Source organism: Vicugna pacos, chromosome 32 (genome assembly GCF_048564905.1).
Source record: "Vicugna pacos chromosome 32, VicPac4, whole genome shotgun sequence".
Taxonomy (NCBI): Eukaryota; Metazoa; Chordata; class Mammalia; order Artiodactyla; family Camelidae; genus Vicugna; species Vicugna pacos.
The window spans coordinates 20,655,691-20,680,182 of record NC_133018.1 but is presented as its reverse complement, the minus strand read 5'-3'; the positions used below and the strand labels follow the sequence as shown (position 1 = coordinate 20,680,182).

The window sequence follows — 24,492 nt, the reverse complement described above, 5'->3', positions numbered from 1 at the left end:
CATTCTTTTTTAATTTTTTATTTTCCTTCTCTATTTTTCTTTTCTTTTCTTTTTTTCTTTTCTTTTTTGTGGGAGGAAGGTTTGTTGTTGTTTGTTTGTTTCTGGCCACATTCTTGAGGTCACAGAGTTGGTGTGGCTGAGATGGTGGCTGGAAGGGCTTTGTAAACTGTAAAGCACTGTGCCAGGAAGGGTCTAGTAAGTCAAGACTTGGATACAAGGGACAAAAACTCAGCTCAGACTGGTTGAGGCTGAAGAAGGGGTCATTGAGTCTTGTAGTGAAAGTCAGTATTAGTTTACTTCAGGGATGCATTGACCCAGGTGCTCAAATGAAGATGTTAGGGATCGCTCTGTCCCTATCTCTGCTCTGTCTACGCAATGTCATTCCCTGGCAGGGTTCCCAGGACATGGAGAAACGGCTGCCCGCAACCCTGGGCCCACTTAGCCCTCCCAGGCCAGATGGGAAACTCTTCCCAGGTGTCTTAGCAACCATCCCAGGGTTGGCTCTCATTGGCTGGCTGGAGTCACATGCTCATTTCTCAGCCAATAGTGAGGCCAGTGGGGTTGACTACACTGATTGGTCAGGGCTGGGTCTTAGGCCCACCCCTGGAGCCTGGGGGTGGAGTCAGCCCCACCCCCACCCTGCCCCAGGGACTGGAGGAGGGGTTCTCTCCCAAGGGGAGGTCAGAGGCCAGGGAGTGGAGGCTGGGGAGACATATGCAGCCTGTGTCCCCCACACTGGGATGGAGATTACCAAGTTCAGGTCCCAGAGTGCTGGCATGGTCCTCTCTCCCAGCGCCTCAGACTGGGGACACTTGGCCATTGATGCTGACTTCATCCTGATCAGTCCTGACGGTATGTGGGAGTCACTGGCCTTCCCCAGCCCCCAATGCCAGATGAGAAAACAGAAGCTCTGGGTCAGTTCCCTGAGGCCTTACCAGTGAGTGGCGGGCTAGGGCTCGAAGCCTGGTTCCTGGGGTTCTGAGAGCAGGCCTCTGCCTGGTGAGTTCAGGGGTGCTGAGCACATCACACTGATCCTGTTCATTCATTCATTTATTTATTCATCCAGCAGCCAGGTAATCGAACATCTGCTCTGTGCCTGCCGCTGTTCCAGGGAGCAGCAGTGACCTTGGCCCCAGCCCACTAACAGTAGCTTTCTGATGGGGGAGCCATAATATGCTCAAATACACCACAGGCAGGCACACCATGGGTCTGAGGAATCTTACCCGTCATTGTCCCTGTCCCCCTTTCTTTTTATCTACTGCCTCCCCTTGCCCGTGCCCCAATGACCCTTGTACTTCGTTGAACACCTAGGCATGCTCCTGCCTCAGGGCCGTTGCACTGGCGGTGCCCTCTGCCTAGAGCTCCTTGTCCCCATTGGACTTGCTCTCTCACTTCTGCAATTGTTTGCTCAAATGTCCCCTTTTCAAATGTCCCCTTTTCAGCAAGGCCCGTTCTGACCCTCTATTTAATCCTGAGACCCTGTCAACACCCCCACCCCCGCTGCTTTGACTTTGTTCTTTGCCCTTGTTGTTCTCACTGGCCTTAATTCACATTTGATTTGTTTATTGTGTTTATTGTGCACGGTGGCTCTGTGAGGGTAGAGATCTCTGTCTTTGTTTCCCAGCTGTATCTCCAGCACCTAGAACAGTGCCTGGCACACAGCAGGTGCTTTTGAAATACTTGCTGCGCAAATGCATGGATGGCAAAGGAGAAGCAGACTCTTCCTGCTGGAAGAGCCCTCTGGTCTGGGGGCTGTGGGGCCTGACCTCTGGCCCCAGTGGAGGTCAGCTAGGCCTCAGGGGTTGGAGGCCTGGTGGGTGGGAGGCCCCTCAGATGCCTTGGGCAGGAGCAGCAGGACTTACCGCCCCTTGGGGGATCAATCGGATTAAATTTTAATCCTCCTTCCTTTCCTGCTGGTTCCTCTGAGAGGCAGACACAAGGGTCTGTCTCTAAATGCTGCTCCGGCTGGAAAACGCAGCTTCCTGCTGGGCAGGGCCTGCCTGGCTCTTCTGCAGACTGGACTCTGGCTCATTATCCATTCGGGGCACATAGATGAGGCACCAGCATGTTGAGGGGCGGCAGTGGGGAGCCAGCCGAGCCAGGCTTCTCCTGCCTCCCAGGAGCTGCCTGCACGGGCAGTGCTGGGCAGGTGCGTGCACACAGATGGCCGAGCAGGAGGCAGAGTTGCTGCAGGCCCCCAGGGGCAAGACCCAGCGGGGCTGGGCCAGGACTGGGAAAGGCTTCTTGGAAGCAGTGGGTGGGCTGTTGTCCGGAGGAGGGCATTCAGTGAGGGTCACAGCACAGGCAGAGGCTCACAGAGGGGACGGGGTCTCGTTTGATCTTCAAAGGGAGTGTGCGGGGGAGGTGGGGTGGGGGCGGGAGGTGGAGGCCTGGCGGGTCTGGGAGCATGCACACACTCTGAGTTTGGATATAACAGACACACATACAGCACTCCTCAGTGCTAGTGAAGGATGTGTAGTTAAGGGACAGTTTGCATGGTGCTGATACTGCAGGCATTCAGGGCAGTGGGCAATCCCGGTAGACTTCCTGGGGGAGGCTTGAGCTAGGTCTGCACACATGGGCCCTTTTGGGAAAAGATGCAAGGATATTTCCAATGGAGAGGATGGTGGCCCGTTCAGAAGATGGTGAGGAGGCAGAATTCATGGAGGCAGGGCCCTCCGGTTGCTGAGTGATGAGGAAATCATAGAGTGAGACCCAAATCCTTTTTCTGTCTTAGATTTTAAGCATCTCACTAGTAAAGGTCTTATACCGTGTGGTTAGGACTAAGTGGGACAAAGATGAGTAGTTCTGTCAGTAATAACCAGGAACGTGAAGCATTTTATAGAGCATTTTGGGGGTCCAGGCACCCCAATGCCCTGCTTCAGACCCCCTGACCCCCCAGAATTGTGAGTTGGGACTTTCAGAGCAGTGGCTCAGTCCCAGTCCTGAGCCGGGCCCCTGCCTCTGCCTCGGCGTCTGGCTGTCTTCACCGCTCCTGGAGTCCAGGGCTTCCTCCAAATTCCTCTGCACGGAGAGGGTGTCATCCTAGTGAACTTGTTAACACGAAGCCCCGAATTCTGCCGCACCCATTCCATCTCCTCCATCACACCCCCGGGAGAGCGCTGGACGGGGTCTTTAGGCTGCAGGCACAGGTGAGGGAGTTGAGCCTCGGGGGTAACTGCTGTCCCGAAGTGCTGGGCTGACGGACGTGGGGTGGAGGGGAGGGCGGTGTAGCCTAGGGCTGGGGTCTGGGGCCCCCTGGGTGGGCGGCTGGCTGGATGCTGCCCCCTCTGCAGACGAGGAGGGTGAGGCCGGGTGCTCAGGCCGGAGTGGGCAGCTGAGGAGGTAGAGCGGGGGCTCTAAGCGGGGAGGGGGGCAGGCCAGGGGGCTGGTCAGGCTGAAGCTCTGGTCGCCCCGCCCAAGAAGAGAGCTGTGAGTGTGTGTGTGTTTGGGGGGTACACGTGTGTGGGTACGTGTGTAACTATGGACAGCTGTGCTCATTTATATGCAGACTGTGTGTGCAAGCCAGCTAGTGTGGGGCACGAGCTTTTCATGCATGTTTACACCCACGCATGTGTGTGTGTGCGTGTATTCGAATGGAACAACTGTGTGCCCGTGTGTGGATACGCGTGTGCTGGAGTCAGCACGTGTGGGGCACAGCTGTGGCTATTTGTGCATTGACACGCCCAGGCGTTTGGGAGCACACCTGTTAGCTGTGTGATGCGTGCAGAGGCACGTGAGCGGCTATGCGCACGTGTGTGCAAAGTGGCGTGCGTGGGGTGTGCGTGGGGCTGTTTGTGTGTTTATGCTTCATGCACGTGTGTGTCCACTTAAGTACATACTGTGTGCACATGCATCTGAATATGTGTGTGCATGAGTCGGGTGACGTGAATATTTGTGCCTTTATAGCTACAGACAGGATTTGGTCACGTGGGCGCACGGAGCTTGTGTGCACCTGTGTATGCAGGTGACTAATGTCTTTAGTGCCCCGGGCACCCCCAGGAGGCCTGGCCTCGTGGACCCTGGGGTCCTCTGCCTAGTGAGACCCCAGCCTGAAGCCCCAGTGTCAGGTGAGAGTCCCTGCAGTGAGTGGAAGCCACAAGTGGCTGGCTCTCCCCTCTCTGTCGGCTTGTGCTCCCGGTTTGTCCCTGCGGAGCCTAGTGGGGTGACCTCCTGGCAGTGGCTGGGTGCCAAGGGAGGCCCGGCGGACCCTGATGAGGAGTTTGGCTCTGGTTCTCACGGTGGCGAGAAGCTGTCAGCCGAGGTGGTGAGGGAGGCCTTCTGGTGCGGGGCTGAACCTGTGGCTGGGCTCCGGGCGTGGGTGGTTTCCTCTTCATGTGAAGAGAGACATCGAGAGAGAAGTCACGGATGTCATTTTGTTCCTGGTAGAACATCCTTGTGAAAGTCCTGAGAGTTTGGTATCTGGGGTGAGCGTGGCCATTTTGCAGATGGAAGACGAAGGCCCCGACAGGTGAAGTGACTTGCGAAAGCTTACAGCCTTTACCTGCCACTTGCACTGTGGACTTGGGACCAGCTCTAGGACCCAAGCCTCAGTTTCTTTGTGTGTCAATGGGGCTGATGCTAGAACCTTCCACAGAGGGTTCCAGCAGGAATCCTAACACGTGGGGCATGTAGAGGATCCAGGCCTAGCACGTGTAGGGGGCCCCCTGGTGTGTCATTATTGTTAACAGCAATAATAATACCAGCCAGCCCGTACCTAGCGCCCCCATGTGCCAGGCTGTGAGCGCAGTGAGTCTGTCAGTTCATCTGATTCTCGTAACTGCTACAGGGGTGGTGCTGGTGTTACCCCATTCCACAGATGAGGAAGGTGAGGCCGAAGGGTGGGGAGGAGACTTGCCCAATGCCACACGGTTGGTTTAGTGGATCTGAGCCTTGCTCATGGCCTCCTCGCTATCCTGTGTTCCAGTGTCACGGCACCTGTAGGCCTGTTCCATGGCAGGTTTCTTCTGGGTGAATTGTAGGTGTGCCACCTTCTGGAAATGGAGGTGTCTTGAAAGGCCCCAGCGCTGGTCAGGGCTTCGGAGCAGAGACTGAAGGAGGGCCTGTTAGGGAGCAAAGGAACTCTCACACCAGTATGTGATGGAGAGCTGGCTGCTCTCTGTCGCTGCCGGGGCTCCCCATGGCTTTGACAGGTCAGGAAGTGGCTCCTCTCTGCTTCCTGCCACAGGAAGCCCCCTCTCCAGGTGCCTGTTCCTGAGACAGTGAAGATGTGACTGAAGACGGAATCCACTATGGTTCATAGAACACAAGCTTCTGGAGCCCCCACTGTGGGCCCTAGGCCCAGATCTGGGACCCAGGCCCAGCCTTGTGATGTGGCAGTTTCTAGTGGCCCAGCCACTCCAGCTCTGCCCTTCCTGTGTTTGGCATCACCCCTTTTATCTAGGTGGGGAATTGCTGCTGCTCCTCACAGACCCTCTTGAATGCACACAAACTCCTACTCATCCCTCAAAAACCAGCTTATGTATCCCTCCTGTTACCTTTCTGGAGACAGTGACTCTTGCCTGCCCTGTATTCCACATGTACCTTTCTCTGCCCGAGTGTGCAAATCTGCCATCACCACTCTTGACCAACTGCCCACTAGACTGGGTTTGTTGGAGGCGGAGGCTGGATAGCATTCATTTTGTTTCATGCCCCAGTGCTTAATATAGAGTGGGTACTCAAATGTTTGGGGAGCTCCCTGTCCCCTCCTCACCCTATACCCAGTCCTTCACTTGATCCAGCTCCGGAATTCTTGTATCTTCGGTATCTGATGCTGACACTGCTGGCTTCGAGGTGTGGCTGGGGCCGGGGTAGTCTTCGGTGACTGTGAAGGTGGTCCCTGCGCTTCCTCACAGAAGATTTGGGACCCGAGCCTAGCAGGCGTGGGTGCTGGATGGGTCCAGTCCTTCCTCCCTTCTTGGAGCCTGGAAACCGGAAGAAGGACTTTTCCTTACATCATCTTTCTGTGCCTCAGTTTCATCATGTGTAAAACGGGGAAATGTCTTGTATCCGCCCCGTTTTGTATGACATGTGATTCGGATATTCATTACGCCTGCTGTGTGCTTCATGCTGGGCTCATGGTAGGTGCTCGATCAAAAGGTGGTCATTACAATAAAACTTTGCCCTCTGATTTTCCGGCCCCTAGCCACACTCTGAGGTCGGTGCTCTCAGGGTTTTGGCTCTGCACGAAGGGGGCCGAGATCATGGCTTGTTCCTGGGTGGGCTGGGCCCAGGGCTCTAGGCGGAGCTAGTTCTAGGTGCCAGCTTGAGCCCACCTACATACCTGCCCTATGTTGTGGGGGCTGGGGAAGGGGGCGAGGCTGGCCCTCGGCACCCCTTCTTCCTGCCATGACACCCAAAGTCTGGGTCTCGAATTCTGTCGTCAGCCGTGTTCCCCAAGGATCTGGGTCACCCCCCTTGAGTGGATCTGGATTTGGGGATCACTGGGTTTCGATCTGTTGATGGCATGTTGCGTGGCCTGTCCTGCCATGATGGGTTCCCTGAGTTTGGCAGAGTCAGAAGCCCGCAGCCTTTCCTGGGTCATGCGAAGGACTTGGGTCTCCCACGTGCACGTGCTGGGCCTCTGGCTTTCCATCCGACAGAGAGCCCGCTGATGCCACCTTCCGCAGTTCTCTGTCTGCCCTGTCCCCCAGCTGGCCCAGCCGAGCGGGCCCTGGTGGTCCCAGGCTGGGGGCCGGCGAGTCCTGGCCTAGACACAATGTCCGCCTTCATGGCCAGGGGCCCAGAGGTCCAGCCTGTCGAATTCACAGCCACCGAGCCCTTTCTGCCATATGTTCCTGTTTTCCTAATAAGTCCCGGGTTGTGAGTGGGGAGGGAGGCGGGGAGGCCCCAGGGCAGCTCAGAAATAGTCACATGATTGTGAAATACAAGAATCCTAGAAAGGGTATCTCCCAGCGCCTCTATCTCGCCCTCCCTCCTCCTCCTCCCCCCTCGCTGGCGGCACCAGCTCTGAGGTCATTGTAGACACCCGGCCAGCTTCCCAGGCGGAGGAGGGCATCTCGGGCTGGCAGTGTAGGCGGCTGGCGAGGAGCTGTGCCCGCTCCGGGCCCCGGGGGGCGTCAGGCTGGGGGCTTCGGTGGGGCAGGCGCCAGAGAACAGGGTGCGTTTGTTCGAATCGAAACTTGGCGGGCTTGCCAGGGCCACCGCGGGGCTATTGAGGCCCTCTGTGTTTGTTTCCAGCCCAGGGAGGGCTTGCGGGGGGATCCAGGCCCCCCCACCCCCAGGGCCTGGATTGGCGTGCCGGGCTGGGCAGCTGCCCGCTGTTCCGGGAGGCCTCTATTTATAATCTGTTCTCTGTGTGTGTGTGTGTGTGTTTCTTTTTTTTTTAATTCCTCCTCTTCTCCGTCACCCTGCAGAAGAAGGCTGAGGCTGCACATCGGATTCTGGAAGGCCTGGGGCCCCAGGTGGAGCTGGTGAGCTGGGGGATGGTGGGTGGCACTCTGGGAGGGGTGGCTGGAGAGGTGGGCTGGGCGGCAGGTGGGTGTGGAGGGAAGGAGGAAGTTGTCTATTGCCAAGCGCTGCCCTGTCCTGGAGGAGGCAGGAAATACACTCTCCTGATAAGAGGGCCTGGCAGAGAGCAGTGGGCGGGTGGGCTGGGCCACGTGGGGGCGCGGGGACACAGGCACTCCAGCTATGCTCCAAGTCCAGCCATTCGGGCTGCAAGATTGACACCTTGGAGTCCAACCCGTTTGGTCTAGCTTAGTGTAGAAAGCCCGCGCTCTGGGCCAGATGATCTGAGCTCAGCTCCTAGGTCTCCTTCTTAATAGCTGTGTGACCCTGAGCAGGTGTCTTAACCTCTCTGTGCCTCAGCTGCCTCATCTGTAAACTGGGAATAATAACAATGCATATCCCATTGGGTTGCAATGAAGATTAACTGTATTAATCTTTGTGAAGCACTGAACACAGTGCCTGATGGACAGTAAGTGCTGAGCGTTAGTTATTATTATTATTACGACTATAATTATTCCTGTTATTACTGCTGTCTTTATCATCTTATTGCTGGGAAGATGCCATGACAGCAGAGCTGGGAAGCAGACCCAGGCCTCTTCTCTCTCTCGGGCACCCATCACCTTTATGTGTCACCAGAGATGGGAAGGGAAGGGGCGTGGAAACTCCTGGCTGGTGCCGTTGGGGCCCCAGGAGAAACGGCCAGAGCGCCCGCTTGCCTAGCACCAGTCAGTGTCCCACTGAGCGGCGGGTGTAGGGCCATAGGGGCAGTGCCTGGGGACACTGCTAACCTGCACACGTGCACAGGATGGGTGTGAGATCCCCGTGCACGTGGCGTGTGCAGGCTGTGGGGCGGAAGTAAAGTCTGGTGCATTGGGAGCCTAGATTTGCTGAGTGGCCTTGGGAAGGGAACTTGGGTTTCTCACCTATGACATGGGGAGATGAGGGTCTTGGTGAGGGACAAATGAAATGGTGCACGAAGAAGGCCCACTTAGCACAGCACTTGGCCTGGAGCAAGCACTCCGCTGGCGTGGGTGCTTCGGAGGGTTGAGCTGTTTGCCCTGGAGTTTTTCCTGCAGTGACAGCTGCTCCCCAGCCTGAGGTCCGTCTGCTTAGGCCACTGAGGAGCAGTGAGCAGCTGGCCTCTCACTGCCCCCCCCAGGCCCTCTCGGGGGCACAGCCGGGCGGGGGGTGGCAGGCAGAGGGTGCCCCGAGGGCTCCAGGGCAGGGCCCAGTGCCCATCCTGGGGTGGGTGGCCGGCTCCTAGCCTGCGGTCTTCTTGCTCCCAGCCTGCGGTCTTCTTGCTCCCCGTTGGGCATGATCTCTGGGATGTCTCTAGTAGCCTCTTGGTTTTTTTTTTTTACTTTAAAGTCCACATGCCATGCAGCTCACCCACTTAGAGAGTACAGTTCAGTGGGTTTTGGTACATTCCCCGATGTGTGCGACCATCTCCACCATCAATTTTAGAAGATTTCACCATCTGAGAAAGAACGCTGTTCCCTGAACTATCACCTCCTTATCTCCCATCCCCCAATCCCTCCCCCCCTCCCCCCCAACCAGCCACTAATCTCCTTTCTGTCTCTGTGGATTGTCCTGTTCTGGACACTTCGCATCAGCAGCATCATACAGGATGTGGCCTTTTGTGTCTGGCTGCGCTCACTCAGTGTCCTGTTCTTAAGGTCTGTCCGTGTGGTCGCCTGTGTCCGTGCTTCGGTCTTTCTGTGGCGGACTCGGCTTCCACTGTGTGCAGAGACCGCATGCAGTGCATCCGCTTGCCCACTGACCCGCAGCGCGTTGTCTGGCTTTGGGCTGTTACGGACAGAGTGGCCCTGAGCGCTCACGTGCACGTTGCCACCTGGATGCCTTCATTTCTCTGGGGTAGACACGGAGGGCTGGAGCTGCCGGGCCGTGTTAACTCTGGGTTTAGCCTCTTCGGGAATTGATTGCCACACTTTTCAAGAGTTGCTCCACCCTTGGCCATTCCCACCAGTAAGCTGCTGCTCGCCTCAGTTTCCATTTCTTGCCCAGGGGGATGGCAGGACTAGAGGCGGCACCCAACCACTTCCAAACCTGGAGGCTCGCCCTCTCCCCTTTCCTGAGCTAATTAGGCCCGGGGTCTCCTGAGTGGGGGACGGGGGGACGTGAAGGGAGATCCCTGCGGTGGGAGGCAGGAGGAGTGCAGGTGATGGCAGTGGGCCTCCCAGCCTCAGTGATTCTTTCCTGAGTCTTCAGGGATGAGGAGGTCATCCTGTGCCTGGGGGTTTCGGAGTGGAGGCTCCCTCCAGGCTGGTGGCACAGGAGGCCGAGGTCTGGAGTGGCTGGTGGGCTGCGTGGCTGTCACTGGAGTGCTCTCAAAGTCAGTCGGCTCTTGACTTGGTGGCCTTCAGTGGGGCTGGAGAGAGGACTCAGCATTGACAGGGCACCTACCGTGTGTCAGGCCTTGTGGTGTCACCATCCATTTTCTAGAGGAGGCTCAGAGAGGGCAGTGCTTTGCCCCGGGTCACACAGCAGAAGATGAGGCAGGGAGGTGTGCTGAGCCCATGGGAGTGCAGCTGGCCAGTTCTGCACAGGTCTTGGTCACCACAAGGTCCGAGTGGTCAGAGGTATCCTCCAGGCAGAGGCAGCTTAAGGGCGCACCCTCAGCAGGGGCTGCTTCGTGCCACCTGGGAGTCCGCACTCGGGCTGCGAGGGAGGGCTTGGTGCTGCTGGTGGCTGGGCCGCACCACGGGGAATCCAGTTCCCCGTTGGTGTCTCCCACCCGCAGCCAGGAGCACGGCTGCCTTGGGACCAGTGATGGATGCTCTGTGAGCCCCCTGGGAGGGAGCCCTGGGCCCAGGAGAAGTGTGCTTTGGGAAGGAGGACACCAAACAGCCCCGGCGGCTCCAAGCAGGGCTCCGTGGGCACGGCCCTCCATCCCTGCGCCCTGGGGACGTGGCCTGGCCCCAGGAGGGGGCGGTGGGGGCGAGGGTGTGGACAGCCGCAGCCCCCGCCTTCTCTCTCTGCCGCTTTGAGTCACTGGTTTCCTTCCTGTTTGGAGGTGTTATTTTAAGAACGTGGTGTCACCAGAGGGTTGAGGGCCAGGGCTGACACTTCGTTCTTTCACAGCTCGGTCCCCCTCGGGTGGCTGGCTCTTCTCGGCCTCCCCGACGGCTGCCTGAAGTCAGGCCCAGAGGGGACCCCCCTTCCTTCTCCCCGAGACACAGATCTCCTTTCTTTGTCATTTCTGTCCAGGCTGTTCCAGTCCTGCACATCCTCCCCTTTGTGCTCTTTCTGCCCTCTGGTTGTTTGGCTGTGCCCCCATTTCTGGACGAGGAAGTGGAAGTGTCGAGGGGGCGGGCCTTGCCCCTGCCTCACTCCTCTGGCTCCGTGGCCGGGATTTCCCTTTAGGTGTGCTGTCTCCCTCGCAGGGAATTGCAACCTGGGACGTAGCAGAAAAGGCTGTGTGGATGTGAGGGCCAGGGTGGCCTCATGGCTGCCACTGGGGACATGCCTCCTGGGACAGAGGGAGCCCTGGCCTGGCCATGTGCAGCCCCCCTTGGCAGATGGCGAGGAGGAGTGTTAGGGGAGGCCCCCTCTGGCCCCGCCCAGCCCCCAGCCAAGGATGTGTCCTGATCCTTCCTTCCTTCCTCACCCCCATCCCACTCACACGCCTTCCAAGACGGTGCCCAGGGACCTGTTGCCATGGCAACGAACAGCCTCCCTAGGCTGCTCTGGGTCCAGAGTCCACTTTCCACCCAGGTCTCAGTTTACCTTAGAGCGTGCTCAGCGAGTGCCTCCCGGGGGGACAGCCTCTCTGGTTAGAGGCCGCGCACCCCACAGTGTTCTCTGAGCTCTTCCAGGCCTTTTGCTGAAGGCCACCTGGACAGACTGAGCGCTGTTCTCTCCTCATGTCCAGCGGGGCCAGAAGCGAGTCCCTTCCCTCGGTTTGGCGGGTCAGAAGCTAGCTGGGACCCCACTGCCCTCCAAGAAGTTGGTCTCCCCTTTTCTGGCCTGTGCCCACGTCCCCGGCCCCATCACTGGCACCGGGGTCTCTCTGTGTGGTCCTTCAGCCCCTCCTGTCCTCCTCAGACTGTGGAGATGTTTGCCATCTTTAAAACCAAAAGAAGGCAATTCAGTCACCAAGTCTGGCATTTCCTGGACTACTCGAAAGCCCTGTGAGGTAGGTTGTATCTGCTCTACGCCCATTTTCCAGTTGAGGAAACCGAGGCCTGAGTGTTGAAGGCACGTGTCCAAGGTCACACAGCAAGGGGGGCCACCATCACTGAAATGGGGCCCATCTGTTCCTGGAAACTGGGCCTTTAAGCCATGCACACTCCCGCCTGGCCTGTGATTTATTGGCTCACGGGGGACGTGGAGGACCTGACGCAGAGTCAGCCGGGTTTAAACACAGGCTTCAATGCCTTGGAATTCGGCACAGGTGGCTTTGTAGGGCTCCTTGCTGTACTGAGATGAAGGCTCTCAACCATGTGCAGTAATGCCTTACCCTTCTCAGGTTGGGAAATTCTGCAGTGAGTCTGACTGTGGGCTCTCCCGTTGCCCTCCCATTCAGACCCCCAGAGTTGGGGGTGGGGAAACTCCCCATTTTGAGCCAAGCACCTTGGAAGAGGAGCTGACCCAGTGTGGGGAGAGATGGCCTGTGCCAGCCATGGGGCGACGTGTCCATCCCCGGGGCAGTAGCTGAGCTTGGGGCCTGGAATTGCCTGAGTAATGGTGAATCATTAAGGAGGGAATCCAAGGGACCCCTGGAGAGCGGTGTCATTGTCATCAGCCAAGGCTGCCCGTGACGCCCAGGGCAGCTGAGGCTCCTCCTGGAGAACCCCTCCCTGTCCGCGGAGGGCAGGAGGCCTGACCCTGGGCGCACGGCAGGTCGGACCTGTGGCCTTGCTGTTTGTGGGCCGTCTCATTGGCTGGGGTGATGGGACGTTCGTGGGTGTCAGGAGGTGTGTTCAGCTCCATCCTCAGGGAGAAGTTCTAGGGCGGAGCCTGAGCTGCCCTCTCCCTTCACCCGGAGCCCCGCCCTGAGGCTTCAGGACACCGCGTCTGCGTCTTCACCTGTCCCACCTGGCCCGTCACACTCTGTACCTGTCTCTTGTACCACAGTCATCCCTGGCTGCCCTCTGGGAGGCTGGTGCTGCAGGTGTGGGCGTGCGAGACGGAGGGAGGGAGGGGGAGAAGGAGGGAGACCCACGGAGCGGGGCGCAGGCAGAGAGGGCAGACCCCTCCCTCCAGGGCTGGAGTTGAGAGGTGGGATTCTGGTTCCAGCTCATCTCTTCCCTCCTAGAGGCAAATATGTCAACCTCTCAGGGATTCAGTTTGATCATCTGTAAAGTGGGGAGGTGAAGGTACCAGCTCCCCCAGAGACACGCAGCCAGAAAGCGGCAGAACCGGGATGTGAATCTTCCACCGACAGCGCTGCCGTCCGGGCGGGAGCTGCAGGGCGTGTAGCCTGGCTCTCCCCACCCCGCAGACACTGGGGCCACTTCCTTCTTCAACTGTGCACACTTGTTGCTGTTCTTGGGCCCAGTTCATTCATTTCTCTCCGCTGTGTAGCCTTCGTGGTGTAATCAAGTCCTAACTTCCTGGTTCCTCTTTCTGATAGTGGACACCCAGCTTCTCATGCGTCACTGTTACCGACAGGGCGGGCTTTCTGACATTCTTGCCCGGACATCTCTCGGGCATCTGCCAGAGGGGAAGGGGTGGCGGGCACACACATCTGCCTTCTTTAACGTCTCCAGAGCGTGTGTCCCTGTATACATTTTCTTCGGCCATGTGCGGGCCTTCCTGTCCCCCCACGTCTTCACCAACGCCCGGCATTATTCGGCTGTTTTGTCTTCTGCCGGTCAGTGGTGGTGACGTGGCATCTCACTGTGGCTTGGCAGTTTTCCCTGTCCAAGACCATTGTTGATCTCAGCTCCCCTGCCACGTGTGTGCTTGTCCCTGGGCGCTTGGGCCAGCCCTGCCCGATGTCCTGCAGAGCAGCCGCGGCAGCCTTGGTTGGGGGTCAGGGTACCCACAGCTGTGCCCAGAGGGTTACAGCCTGTTCTTGGCCGGGGCTGCGGGCTGGGTCCCCGTGTTCCGTTTCGTGCCTGCCGGCAGCTGGTTCTCACGCCAGTGGATGGCTCCCTGGTGCCGGGGCCTTGGGCGCCGCAGCTGAGATGGCCCAGGGCTGGAGCTCCAGGCACGGGGCTCTGCATCAGGGCAGTGGCCGGCCCTCCCTGGCCCGCCCCAGCTGCCCACAGCCCAGGCCAGGCTCTCATGAGCTTTCCTCTCTCTTCCTCTGCAGCCACTGTACAACCAGCCCTCCGACACTCGGCAGTATCATGAGAACATCAAAATGTGAGTACTTGCGGGCAGCCAGGCGGACGCTCGGAGGGATGGGGGGGACAGGCTGCCGGGCCTCCAAGGCCCGGGGTGGGGTGTGGGTTCTCAGTTTCCATTGGGGCTCCCAGCCAGGGCCAGGTGCTGGAGGAGGGGACAGAAGGGGGCGGTTTGGGCAAGAGTTCTGGGCCAGGTAGGGCCTGGGGTGGGGAGGGCCAGACGAAGTGGCCCCCTGAAGCTTGTGGAAACGGACCTTGGGGTGGGGAGGGTGGGCAAGGAGGCTTGTGCAGCTCTGGGGAGACGGAGGTGGAGGCTGCGAATCCTGGTGGAAGCTGGTGCCGGCTGGAGAGGGGTGGGCTCAGGATGATGGGGGTGGCCATGGAGCAGCAGGGGCCCTTGGTCTGGGCTCTGATGTCAGCATATTTGGGACTATCCTGTGGTTGGCACTCGGGCCTGTCTGTGACCCAGCCCAGCATAGAGCAGCTGGGAGCTCTAATCCAGACCTAGAGGCTTTGCAGGGGCCAATATGCTGTATCTTAGTGATGGAGCCTTTTCCCAGATGGATGCTAGAAGCAAAAAGACTTCGGTGAGTTGCCACACAGAGTGGGTGGGGGCCGGGCTGGCGTAGGGGGAGCACCGGGACTGTCCTCGAGGCCAGTGACTTCACATGTTCACGCTGGGAGGGGGTGTCGGCAGGGCAGCTGCTGGAAGCAGGCTGGCTTTTTCTTGGGATGCATTAATGGGAGTATAGCCTCCTTGGCTGAGGAGAGGATGTTACCTCATGTTGTTATCCAGGAGCCCAAAAGGTAAAAAGGGTCTTGCCCCCCGAGGCGCACGTCTGTGAGCACTCTGGGGCTGTCGGGTCAGAGGCGGACCCCTGGGGATCACAGTCTCTGAACCGTCCTAGGTGCCGTCACTGTGAGCGGGTGCAGGCATTTTTGTGTGACCTCAGAAGCGCCGGGCTTAGTGGTCCAGCGGGCAGTCCAGTTTGGTCTGATTGTCCAAGCTTCCCTGGGGTGGAATTGCAGGGTGGACGTGCCGCAGTGAGCTCCCCGTCCCTGGAAGCAAGCAGACCTCTCAGTGGTTTTCAGGTATCCGCTGGTGCTGGACTCATTGTTGGAGAGGTCCCTTCTACTATAATTTCTGGACTCACGTGGCCCTGGAGATCAGCACGGCCACCCCCGTGCAGCTTCCAGTGACTGCAGAGCAACCCAGAACACACCTTGTTGCCGGCAAGGTCCTTGGCCTGCCGAGGCTGCGGCTGTCGCTCAGCCTGTGGCTGGCAGGGGCTTTAGAGTGTCCTGCGCTGGGGCCCTGTGCAGCGTTGGGATTCCCATGTCCGATGAGGCCTGTGCCTTTGTCTGGCCTTGAGAGTGTGTTCATTGCTCAGATACCAGATTCCTCTCGACTTTACACAGTTTATTTTCCAATCAGGCCATTGTCGGTCTTTATAAGCTTCCTGGGACTTGCCTTGCCCTGGGGCCCCTGCAGGTGGTGGGGGAGCCTTAGATGGAGGTTGGGCGAGGGCAGGGGCGCCTCTAGGGCCTGTCACAGCTGGCTCGGGATGAGGGCGGGGTATTTGCATCTGGGCAGCCCTGCTGGAGACCATTCATTCCTTCGGCGCACATTTATTCCACACTCACCGTGTGCCGGGCGCTGTTCTAGGACCTGGGGGTTTAGCTGTGTACACAGCGAAGACCCACACTTTCCATCAGGTTTTATCCAGCAGTGGAGACAGAAAACACGTGAGTTAAGTAAACAAGAAAATCGCAACTAGGAAAAAGGGCTGTAGTCGGAGAGCTGTCTTAAGCTCTTGATGCTTTGATAGACCCAGTTGTATTTTCCCCTTTTGACACAATTTTTTTTCTTTTTTATTGAAGCATAGTCAGTTTGCAATATTGTGTCCGTTTCTGGGGTCCAGCATCACGTTTCGGTCATACATGTATGCATGTTTGTTTTCATATTCTTTTTCGTTGTAGGTCTCTGCGAGGTGTTGAATATAGTTCCCTGTGCTGTACAGTAGGACCTTGTCGTTTATCTATTTTATATAGAATAAAGTTAGTATCTGCAAATCTCAAACTCCTGAAACTCCCGATTTATCCCTTCCCACCCTCTTTCCCCCATGGTAACCAGAAGTTTGTTTTCTATGTCTCGACAGAACAATTTTTGATAGCAATATTACTATACTGAAAATTTTACCCAAGTTTTTTTTTTTCCACTAAAAGGAGTAATATTTTAAGCTGAATAATGTGGATGATTTCAAGTTCTAAAAACAGCCACACAACAAAGGAAGGAGGTAGTCATACAAATTAAACTAGCTAGTAAGTTACGGCTACATCCATGCTTAAGCAGAATAAAACCATAAACTTACTGAAACCAGTGCCCTATTTCTACGTCCCATAATCATCAGAGGATGGCTCTGGCCTGCTAGAATAATACATTTTGGCTAAGCAGGTAACTGCCTGGTGAAATTTGTTCCAATTCTAAATCACAGATGAACATATTTAAGTTTAAGACACAGAGATGAGTAATGTTCAGATTTCTTCCATAATAAGTGGCCAGTTTTATGTTAGGATAATGTGTCTGTCAAGCAAGTTATTCGACCTGATTTGTTCTTAGAATTTTACTTTTTTCTGATCGTTTTCCACTAAGATCATAATCACTTCTGTACTTTTAATTTCAGTGTGCTTTTAAATCAGTGCAGTTACTTACATTAAGAAATGCTATAAAGAAGGTCCACAGGGAATAGGAGAGAAAGTAAGGGGTGACTTTAGCCTGGGGATCAGGGCAGGACCTGACAGTTGAGGGAACATTCAGGGACTGAGCAGCAGCTGGCAGGTAGACGTCCCAGGCAGGTGAAACAGGCAGTGCAAAGGCCCTGGGGCTGGACTGAGCTGGCAGGATCACAGAGAAGGCCGGCATGCCCCGAGGGGGTAGGTGAGGGAGAGGAAGGTGCTAGTCTGATCACCCAGGGCTGGTGAGGAGTTAGGATTTTATCTGTGTGAAGGGAGGGCAGCGATGAGGTTTATGCTGGGAATGGATGTGATTGGATTTGGGGGCATGGGCAGGTTGAGGGCCACGAGCATGGCTGGTCGCTTACTCTTAGTGCCTCAATTGCCCCATCTGTGAGATGGGAATAACAATAGCTCCCTTCTCTGAGGGTTGCTAAAGATTCAATGAGTTACTGTCTCTGAAGTGTGGAGCTCGCAGCCAGGCACGCAGGAAGTGTTCTGTGATTTCTGTTCTTCTTACTTTATCAGCAGAGACCCAGAGAGTTACCCCTCATCATTCATTCATTCAACAAACATTTACGAGCACCTGCTCTGTGCTTAGGCACTGTTCTGGGCCCTGGGGAGACAGCAGTGGTGAGGCCCGACATTCTGGGGGTGCAGACAGATAATAAATAAAAGTATCTGTGATCTAGTGACAGCCTGATAAGGACAATAAGACAGACCAGGCTGGGGCTGGGGTAGGGCATCCTGCTTCTTGGGGTGCAGAGCGTCACTGCTCACCCTGGCCGGGCCTCCTCCCTGCCTCCCTGCCTCCCTCCCTCCCTCCCGTGGCTGTAATTGCTGCCAGGTGGAAGGTTATCCCCTCCCCAAGGACCTTGCCCTGTCACTTTAATTTCTCTGTGTCTGCACGCCGGGGCCGCCGAGTTAAAGTTAATTTCACGCTTGGCTTCCTGCAGCACTGGCAATTTCGGACGTGTTGAAGTCACCTGTACCCACCTCGACTGCTGTCCCTCTGCCACCTGCCTCTTCGGGAGACGTTTGGGGGATGTGGGGGCAGCCACAGATGCTCCTGGAGTGGGGCTGTAGGGTCTTTGCCCCCAGGCTGCGGGAGTCAGTCCTCAGACCTCTCAGGCTTTGGGAAGCAGAGGGGCCGGAGGGCAACCTGAGAGCGGCATAAATAAATGCTCTGTGGAAGGGCTGGCCCTGCCCTCTGCAGGCAGGACCTGCCAGGAGAGCTCTGGGCTGAATTCAAGGAGTTGAGGAGCCCACATATGACTCGGTGAAAGGGCGTGGGTTGATGCAATGGTGACAGTTGCAGCTCCTGTGTTTCTGTGGCCACCCCTTCACCTGGTGTTAGGGTCTTGTTCTCGCCTACCCTCAGGGTCTGGAAGCCAGCTGGCTCCTGGTGTCTCTCCCTCCCGGTTTTCTTGTCTTGCAGTCTGATTTCTCCCCTCCTCCTTCCTCGTTCGGGGGTTGGCTGATTCCCTGGGGCTGTGTAGGTGGAAATGGTGCTCGGGGGCCCAGGTGGCTGTTAATAGGTCCTTGTGGTCTTGCTCTGGAGGGTCAGAGATGTTAAGTAACTTCCCGAGGGCCACACAGCCAAACCCCTAGGCCAGCCCAATCTGCACACCCACGCTGTTTTCCTCTCCTGGGTCTCCAGTCCAGGCTGTGCCCTTGGTAGCCCAGTGACCCGGGCAGGTCTTGTCACTCTGTTTGTCAGTAAGTTGGTCTCCTTGGAATGTTACTTTGTGTGGGAAAAGTGCTTGGCCCCCAAGAAGCAGGTTTCAGACCATCAGTCACTCTAGTCTGACAGGCTTTTCCCGAGGTGTTCAGGGCTCTGCAAGGGCTGCCCCCATCTTACTCTTTCCCCATAGTCGGGGGTCTGGCTCTCCCTGAATGCCCCTTCTTATCACCTCCACATTCACCATCACCCTTACTCCCCTGAAACCCAGTGCTCTCATTTCCCTCTGCCTACTCTATTCCTCTGCTTCTCCCTGGCCTCAGCGCAAACCTCTCCTCCTCCAGGAAGCCTCCCCGGATTGACCCTTGCTTTCCTTTTTCAGAACTCCAGAAGCCCCAGGGCCAGTTCCACTCAGGGCCTGGCTAGACTCTCCTCAAATGTCCACAGACTTTCCGTCTCCTTTTTATTCCTTCCTAGTTCCCGTTTCTCCTTCTAGTCCAGTGTCAGCTCACGAGGCCTGTGTTTCTTTACAGGACATGCTTTTTAAAACCCTGACTTCTCCAAAAGGCTGTAGATATACTTTGCACCCCATAAATATCTCCACCGGCGAACTCATCGCCTTACCGGTCTGTCGGCCCTTCAAGAGCCCTCTGAGAGGAACTGTGTTCCTTATTTTTGCCGGACGAAATCTCAGTAGAAAAGATTTGTCTGCAGTAAGCTGTTTGCATCTGCAGTACCAAAACACTTCTTGGGACAAAATAAACACTGAAAAGAATGTTTGTCAGAAGAATGTAGGACAAGTGGACACCCCAAGCCAGATGTCCAGGGGTTGCAGACCCGGATGCTGGCCTCTGGGGCGGGAACACGCTGTGGGAGGCAGTAGGGAACGGTGGGGACTGGGGTGAGCGGTGAGCTTGTCACCCTTTTAGAGGGGCAGTCAGGCCTCAGTTCCCAGCCTGTGGCCGTAAGGGCATGTGGCCAGGCTGCCTGTTTTTTTTAAGAGAAGCTTTAAATTCAGCCTTTTTTTTTTGCAACAGCAGCAGCCTCTGGTTTTCGATACTGGCAACAAATTCAGATTTTTTTAGAAAACACTGCAGTCCAAACACAACACCCTCACGAGCTGGCCCTGCTCGGTGGACTGCGCCTGTTTGCAACCTGTGGACTTGACATTTGTCCTCTTTGGCAGTAAGCGGATGCCTCTGGGTGCCAGGCCCGGTGCTTGCTTTGGAAGGAAACCCGGAGCAGCCGGGGAGAATTCATGCCTTCCAGTAGCTGCAGGGAACAGAGTGTCTGCGTGCGTCCCCTCTGCCCTCATGAGCCTTTGCCCTCACTGCGGCCCCTTCGGCTCGAGGCCGCGGCACTGCTGCTGGTGAAGACGGTCGGAGGCTGGGTTAGTTTCCTCGGGTGCCAGAGCAGATCGCTGTACACGGGGTGGCTGAAAACAGCAGCAGTTCGTCCTCTTGCAGTTCCAGCGGCCAGAAGTCAGGGATCAGGGTGTCGGCAGGGCTTTGATCTCTTGAAGGCGCTAGGAGAGGACCCTTCCAGCCTCTGCCAGCGCGGGTGTTTGCTCACCGCCCCCATGTGTGTCTTCCTCCAAGTCCAAATCTCTCCTTTTTAGAAGGACACCAGTCATGTGGGATTAGGGCCACCCGAATGACCTCATGCTACCTTTTTGGGGGAGGGGAGATTTAGTTTATTTATTTGTTTGTGTATTTAACGGAGGTGACGGGGACTGAACCCAGGATCTCCTGCATGTGAACGTGTTCTCTACCACTGAGCTCTACCCTCCCCACCCCCCTTATGCTAACTTGGAGACCTCTGTGAAGACCCGATTTCCAGATAAGGCCACATTCTAAGCTGCTGGGCATCAGGACCCCAACATCTTTTGGGGGGTGAGGACACATTTTAATTCGTAACATACACCAAGCCCCCTGCAAGCTCTAAAGTAAATTGTTTTTGACCTCACCATGGCATTTCGACATAGGTCTTGTCTCTCTCTCTCTCGCTCTCTCTCTGTTTTTCTTTTAAGTGTTTTAAAATAGATAGATTTACAGAAGAGTTGCCAAGATAGTATAGTCGTCCCCTGGAGTCCAAGTGGGATTGGTTGCAGGAAACTTGCAGATACCAAAATCCTCGACGCTCCAGTCCCTTATATAAATGTAAATGGCAGAGTCCATTTGGCCTCTGTATCTGTGGATATGGAACCCACAGAGCTTACTGAGAATTTCCGTATGCCCTCCACCCACGGTCCCCTAATGCAAACATCTTACGCACGTGACGTACGTCTGTCGACACTAAGAAAGTGACAGCAGTACAACACAGATAGTAGTATTATTAGCTAAGCCGCAGACTTTGTTTGGATTTTCCCAGTGTTCCCGCTAATGTCCATTTCCTGGTCCAAGATCTGACCCAGTTTCCTGCTTTGCACTTTGCCTTCGCATCTGTGACAAATTCTCAGTCTTCCCTCGAGTCTCCTGATCCTGGCACCCTTGAAGAGGACCAGTCAGGGATTTTGCAGAACGTCCCACAATCTGGGCTTGTCCGATGTCTTCTCGGGAGGAGGCTGGGCTGGTGATCTAGGGGAAGAGGCCCACAGAGGTGAGGGGGTGCCTGACGCCCCTGATATCACTGCAGGTCGTGTTGACCTCGCCCCCTTGCTCAGGGAGGTGTCAGCTGTGTTTCTCCTCCACCGAGTTGCTGTCTTTCCCCCCGATCCTGTGCTTTAGAAGCAAGTCCCCATCCAGCCCACTGTCAGGGGGAGGGGAGTATCAAAGAATTTGTGGATGCAAGTTGAAACTGCCACAATGATTAATAAATATTTGGGGGAAGTGCTTTGAGGCTATGCAAATTTCCTGTCTCTCCTCAAAGTTTTGCCAACTAATTTAACATTCATGCAAGGGTCTTGCCTGCAGCAACTAGCGCTGTGGTGTCTAATTGTGATTTTCGGTTTCCCTCGTTCCTTCTACGTTTCTTAATCGGAATTCTGTAACGAACATTCGTCCCTCCTCTGTCATTTATTTATTTAGTCAATCATTTATTTATATCCGTGGGGACTTGTGGAATAATATTTATTTTATTCTTTGGGTTGTAATCTAGGACTAGTGTTATTTATTTTGCCCCTCAAATTGTTCTAGCTTTGGCCATTGGAAACTCTTTCAGATTGAGTCCTGTGTCCTTTCAATCGTTTTGTTTTTGTTTTTGTTTTTCCTTTTTAGCGTTTCTTTACCTAAAGATGTTCTGGGCTTGTCTTGTCTGTTTCCTGCCCCAGCTCTGGACTCAGCAGTTTCTCCAGGGAGAAATGGCCCCTTTTATTGAAGCATGGTGTTAGAGACTGAGATCTCTGCCTGGTGGGCTCACTGGTCTGGGCTGTCATTGCTTCTTGGCCTTCTCAGCTGTCTGTTTTTAAGTCCAAGTCATCTGTGCACAAAGCCACAAGGCTCTGTACAGCTGGCCCTGCCAGCCTCACTCCTCCCCTCCCCTCCCCTGCCCTCCCCTCCGCCCCTCCTCAACCCTTTCCAGCCCCATGGGCCTTCTTCTGTGTCCTTCAAATACTCTGAGGTTGTTCCCACCTCAGGGCCTTTGCACTCCCCGTGCCCTCTGTCAAGAGTGCTCCCTCTGGATCGTTCCACAGCCCAGTCCTCCTGGTGCTGGAGATACCGGTTCACAGACACCTCTGAGAGCCTTTTCTTTACCCCTGAATCTAAAATGAATAGCCGTGTCCTCCTGTCCCCCCGTCACTCACCCACCGCCCTGTTTAAGTTCCCGGATCCAGGCTTCCCTGGATTATCTTTCTTACTGTCAGCGTGGCCCTTCCAGGTGTTGCCCCCACGAGGGCCAGGACTCTGCCTGTCTTGCTCACCCCTGTGTCCCTGGGGCCCAGAGCAGAGCCCAACACGTCGCAGGGACTCAGGGCGCGTTTGCTGAGCAACGGAGGGGATGTCATCCTGATGCTGCCACTCCCAGTTTTTGGAGAAGGAAACTTGAGGCCAAGAGGCCTCCTGAGATTTACTCAGATACACCCTGTTGTGGAATGAGGGGTTCTGGTCTCAGCCTGTGTGACTGAGGACCCCCAGCACCTGTCCAGACTGGAGTCGGGGAGGCTGATGTAAATAGTGAGGCCTCGAAGTGGGAGGCCTGGCCACCGATGGGAGGCAAGACCAGAGCGACCCAGGGAGGCTTGCCTCCCTGTCCTTGTTAGCAGATGGTGCAGGCAGAGCTCTGAGCCCGGCTGGGGCCCAGATATGAAGAGGGAACACACAGGCTTATCAGCGTTTCAGACTTGAGGCCAGGTAGTGAGGATGCTAACTTCCTGCTGGATATCCCTGCAGGGCCTGGCGACGCTCGTCCGGCAGGGATGAGGCCTGGTGGCAGGCCCCGAGAGCGGCTGGGCCTGGCGCTGGGCCCCGGAGGCGGTGGTGTCTGTCTGCAGGGAGCGTGGGTGCAGAGACTGACTCCCTGTGGGGTCCCTGGGGCGGGCTGGTTCCAGGCCCTTCAGCCCCTGGGAGGCGTGTGTTGGGGAAGCTTCACTCGGCAGTCAGGGCCTTTTCCTGAGCCTGGGGTCCTGGGTGGCCCACGGGCACTGTGCCTTCTGGAGGCTGGACAGGGCGTGGCTCCTTGTCATCGGCTTGTGAACTTTCGTAAGGGTTTCAGACGTGGCTGAGAACGTGAGCCAGTCGGTGGATGCCTCCCCACTGCACACCCGGACGGGGGCAAACAAGTTCACGGGCCTGATGGGCTCCTGGGGCCTGTCTGTGACCCCCGCGGGCCCCAGGGTGCTGGCTGCTGCACTCTGCTGGGTGTTGGAGGTTGTAGGGGGGGCCCAGGGAAAGGGGGGGTCTGGGGGAGTGTGTATTCCATCCTCTTTATCCCTGGGTCTCCTCCTCTACCTCCCCCCGGGAGCTCTGTCCCCATTTCTTCTGATCTTGTCTTTGTCTGCCTCTCAGCCTGTCCCCCTCTGTCTCTTTTTCTCTCTGAACCCCCTCATCTCTGCGGGAAGCGCCCGCTGCCCTCTGAGCCCGCAGAGATGTGTGTGGCCCCCTTGGTTCAGCGCCTCCAACATCCCAGTGCCAAGAGGGGTCTGATTTTTCCCGGCCTGAGGCGTGAGACCCCTCAGGTGCTTTCTGCGCAGGGGCTCCCACCAGCCCGTCACCGGCCGAGTCACATCACCCGGGGGCAGAGCAGGGGCTTGGTTGGAGCTGGGGGACACCAGGGCTGTCTCACTAAAGACCCCGTCCCTATGCTGCTGAAGGACTCAGGGTTGTGATCTCCCCGCCTGCATTCCTGGTCTAAGGCTGTGGATGTTTCTCTGTGGCCAGGGTCCCGTGGCAGGTGTGGCTGATGGGAGAGGGGACCCTGGGTGCCCAGAGGGTTGGTAGCAGCTCCAGGGGAGGGCAGGAAGCCTCGAGACTTCACCCCTCCCCGCCGCTGAACCCTCTTTTCTGCAGACCGTGTTCAGCCTAAGTGCGGGTGGGGGCACCTCGTGCGGGGCAGAGGAAGGGCACACGCTGGTGGATCGTGGCTCGCTCTGGGGGCTGCGGGTGTCCCTCAGTTCACCGAGAACCGGTAATGGGGCAAAGTTCAGGGAGGGACAAAATGCCCGAAATCCTGCCGTTCTGACCTGCCCCATTGGCTGTCTCCCTCCTGCTTAGAAACCAGGCGATGCGGAAAAAGTTAATCTTGTACTTCAAGAGGAGGAATCACGCCCGGAAACAATGGGTAAGCCATCACTGCGGCCCCCACCCCTGGAGTCTGCCCCGCCACCCCCCGCGCCTCCGCGGGCCGGACTTCCTCGAGAGCAGAGACGTCCAGGCCACTCAGGCCACTTCCACCAGGACCTCTTGGTTCCGCAGCTGCCTCGTCACTGCGTGTCCAGGGTGTGAAGAAAAGCCGAGGGCAGCTGCTTCAGTGAAGCAGGGGGCTCTGGGCTCGGCTGCCCCAGGGAGGCCGGGGTGTGGGCTGGGGGCTCGGAGCTCCGCCCTCCTCCTTTCCCAGCCTGGAGGGGGAGAAAGCACGCCGTTGGCCGGGAAAATTGGTTTCTCGTTAGAGGACCCGTTGTGGACATTTTAGGCAGAAAGAGAGAGGTTTGTTGGAAGAAGTGGAGGATTGGGGTGGGCTGTGTGCTGGGCGGAGGTGACTGATGAGGGAACTCCTTTAGAAATGAGCTTTTCCCAGCCCCTAGGCCCATTCTGGGCTCAGGAAGATCAGGGCTCAGAGAAGCAGTGAGGCCCCCCTGCTTAGAAAGTGCTGCAGACTCTTGAATTCGCGGCAAGCTCTGGTGTCTCAGCTGGGAAGCAG

At 56.7% G+C, this 24,492-nt stretch overlaps 1 protein-coding gene across 21 annotated transcripts in view; it reads left to right on the top strand.

Moving 5' to 3' along the window:
- The window catches only part of NCOR2 (nuclear receptor corepressor 2), a 313,102-nt gene that overhangs the window by 189,531 nt on the left and 99,079 nt on the right, over nt 1-24,492 (top strand). For all 21 annotated transcript variants that reach the window (XM_072953425.1, XM_072953430.1, XM_072953434.1 and 18 more), the window contains 3 exons: nt 7,377-7,433; nt 13,751-13,803; nt 23,847-23,913. In XM_072953425.1, the coding sequence (XP_072809526.1) occupies nt 7,377-7,433; nt 13,751-13,803; nt 23,847-23,913 (177 nt within the window). The remainder of the gene's footprint in view (nt 1-7,376; nt 7,434-13,750; nt 13,804-23,846; nt 23,914-24,492) is intronic.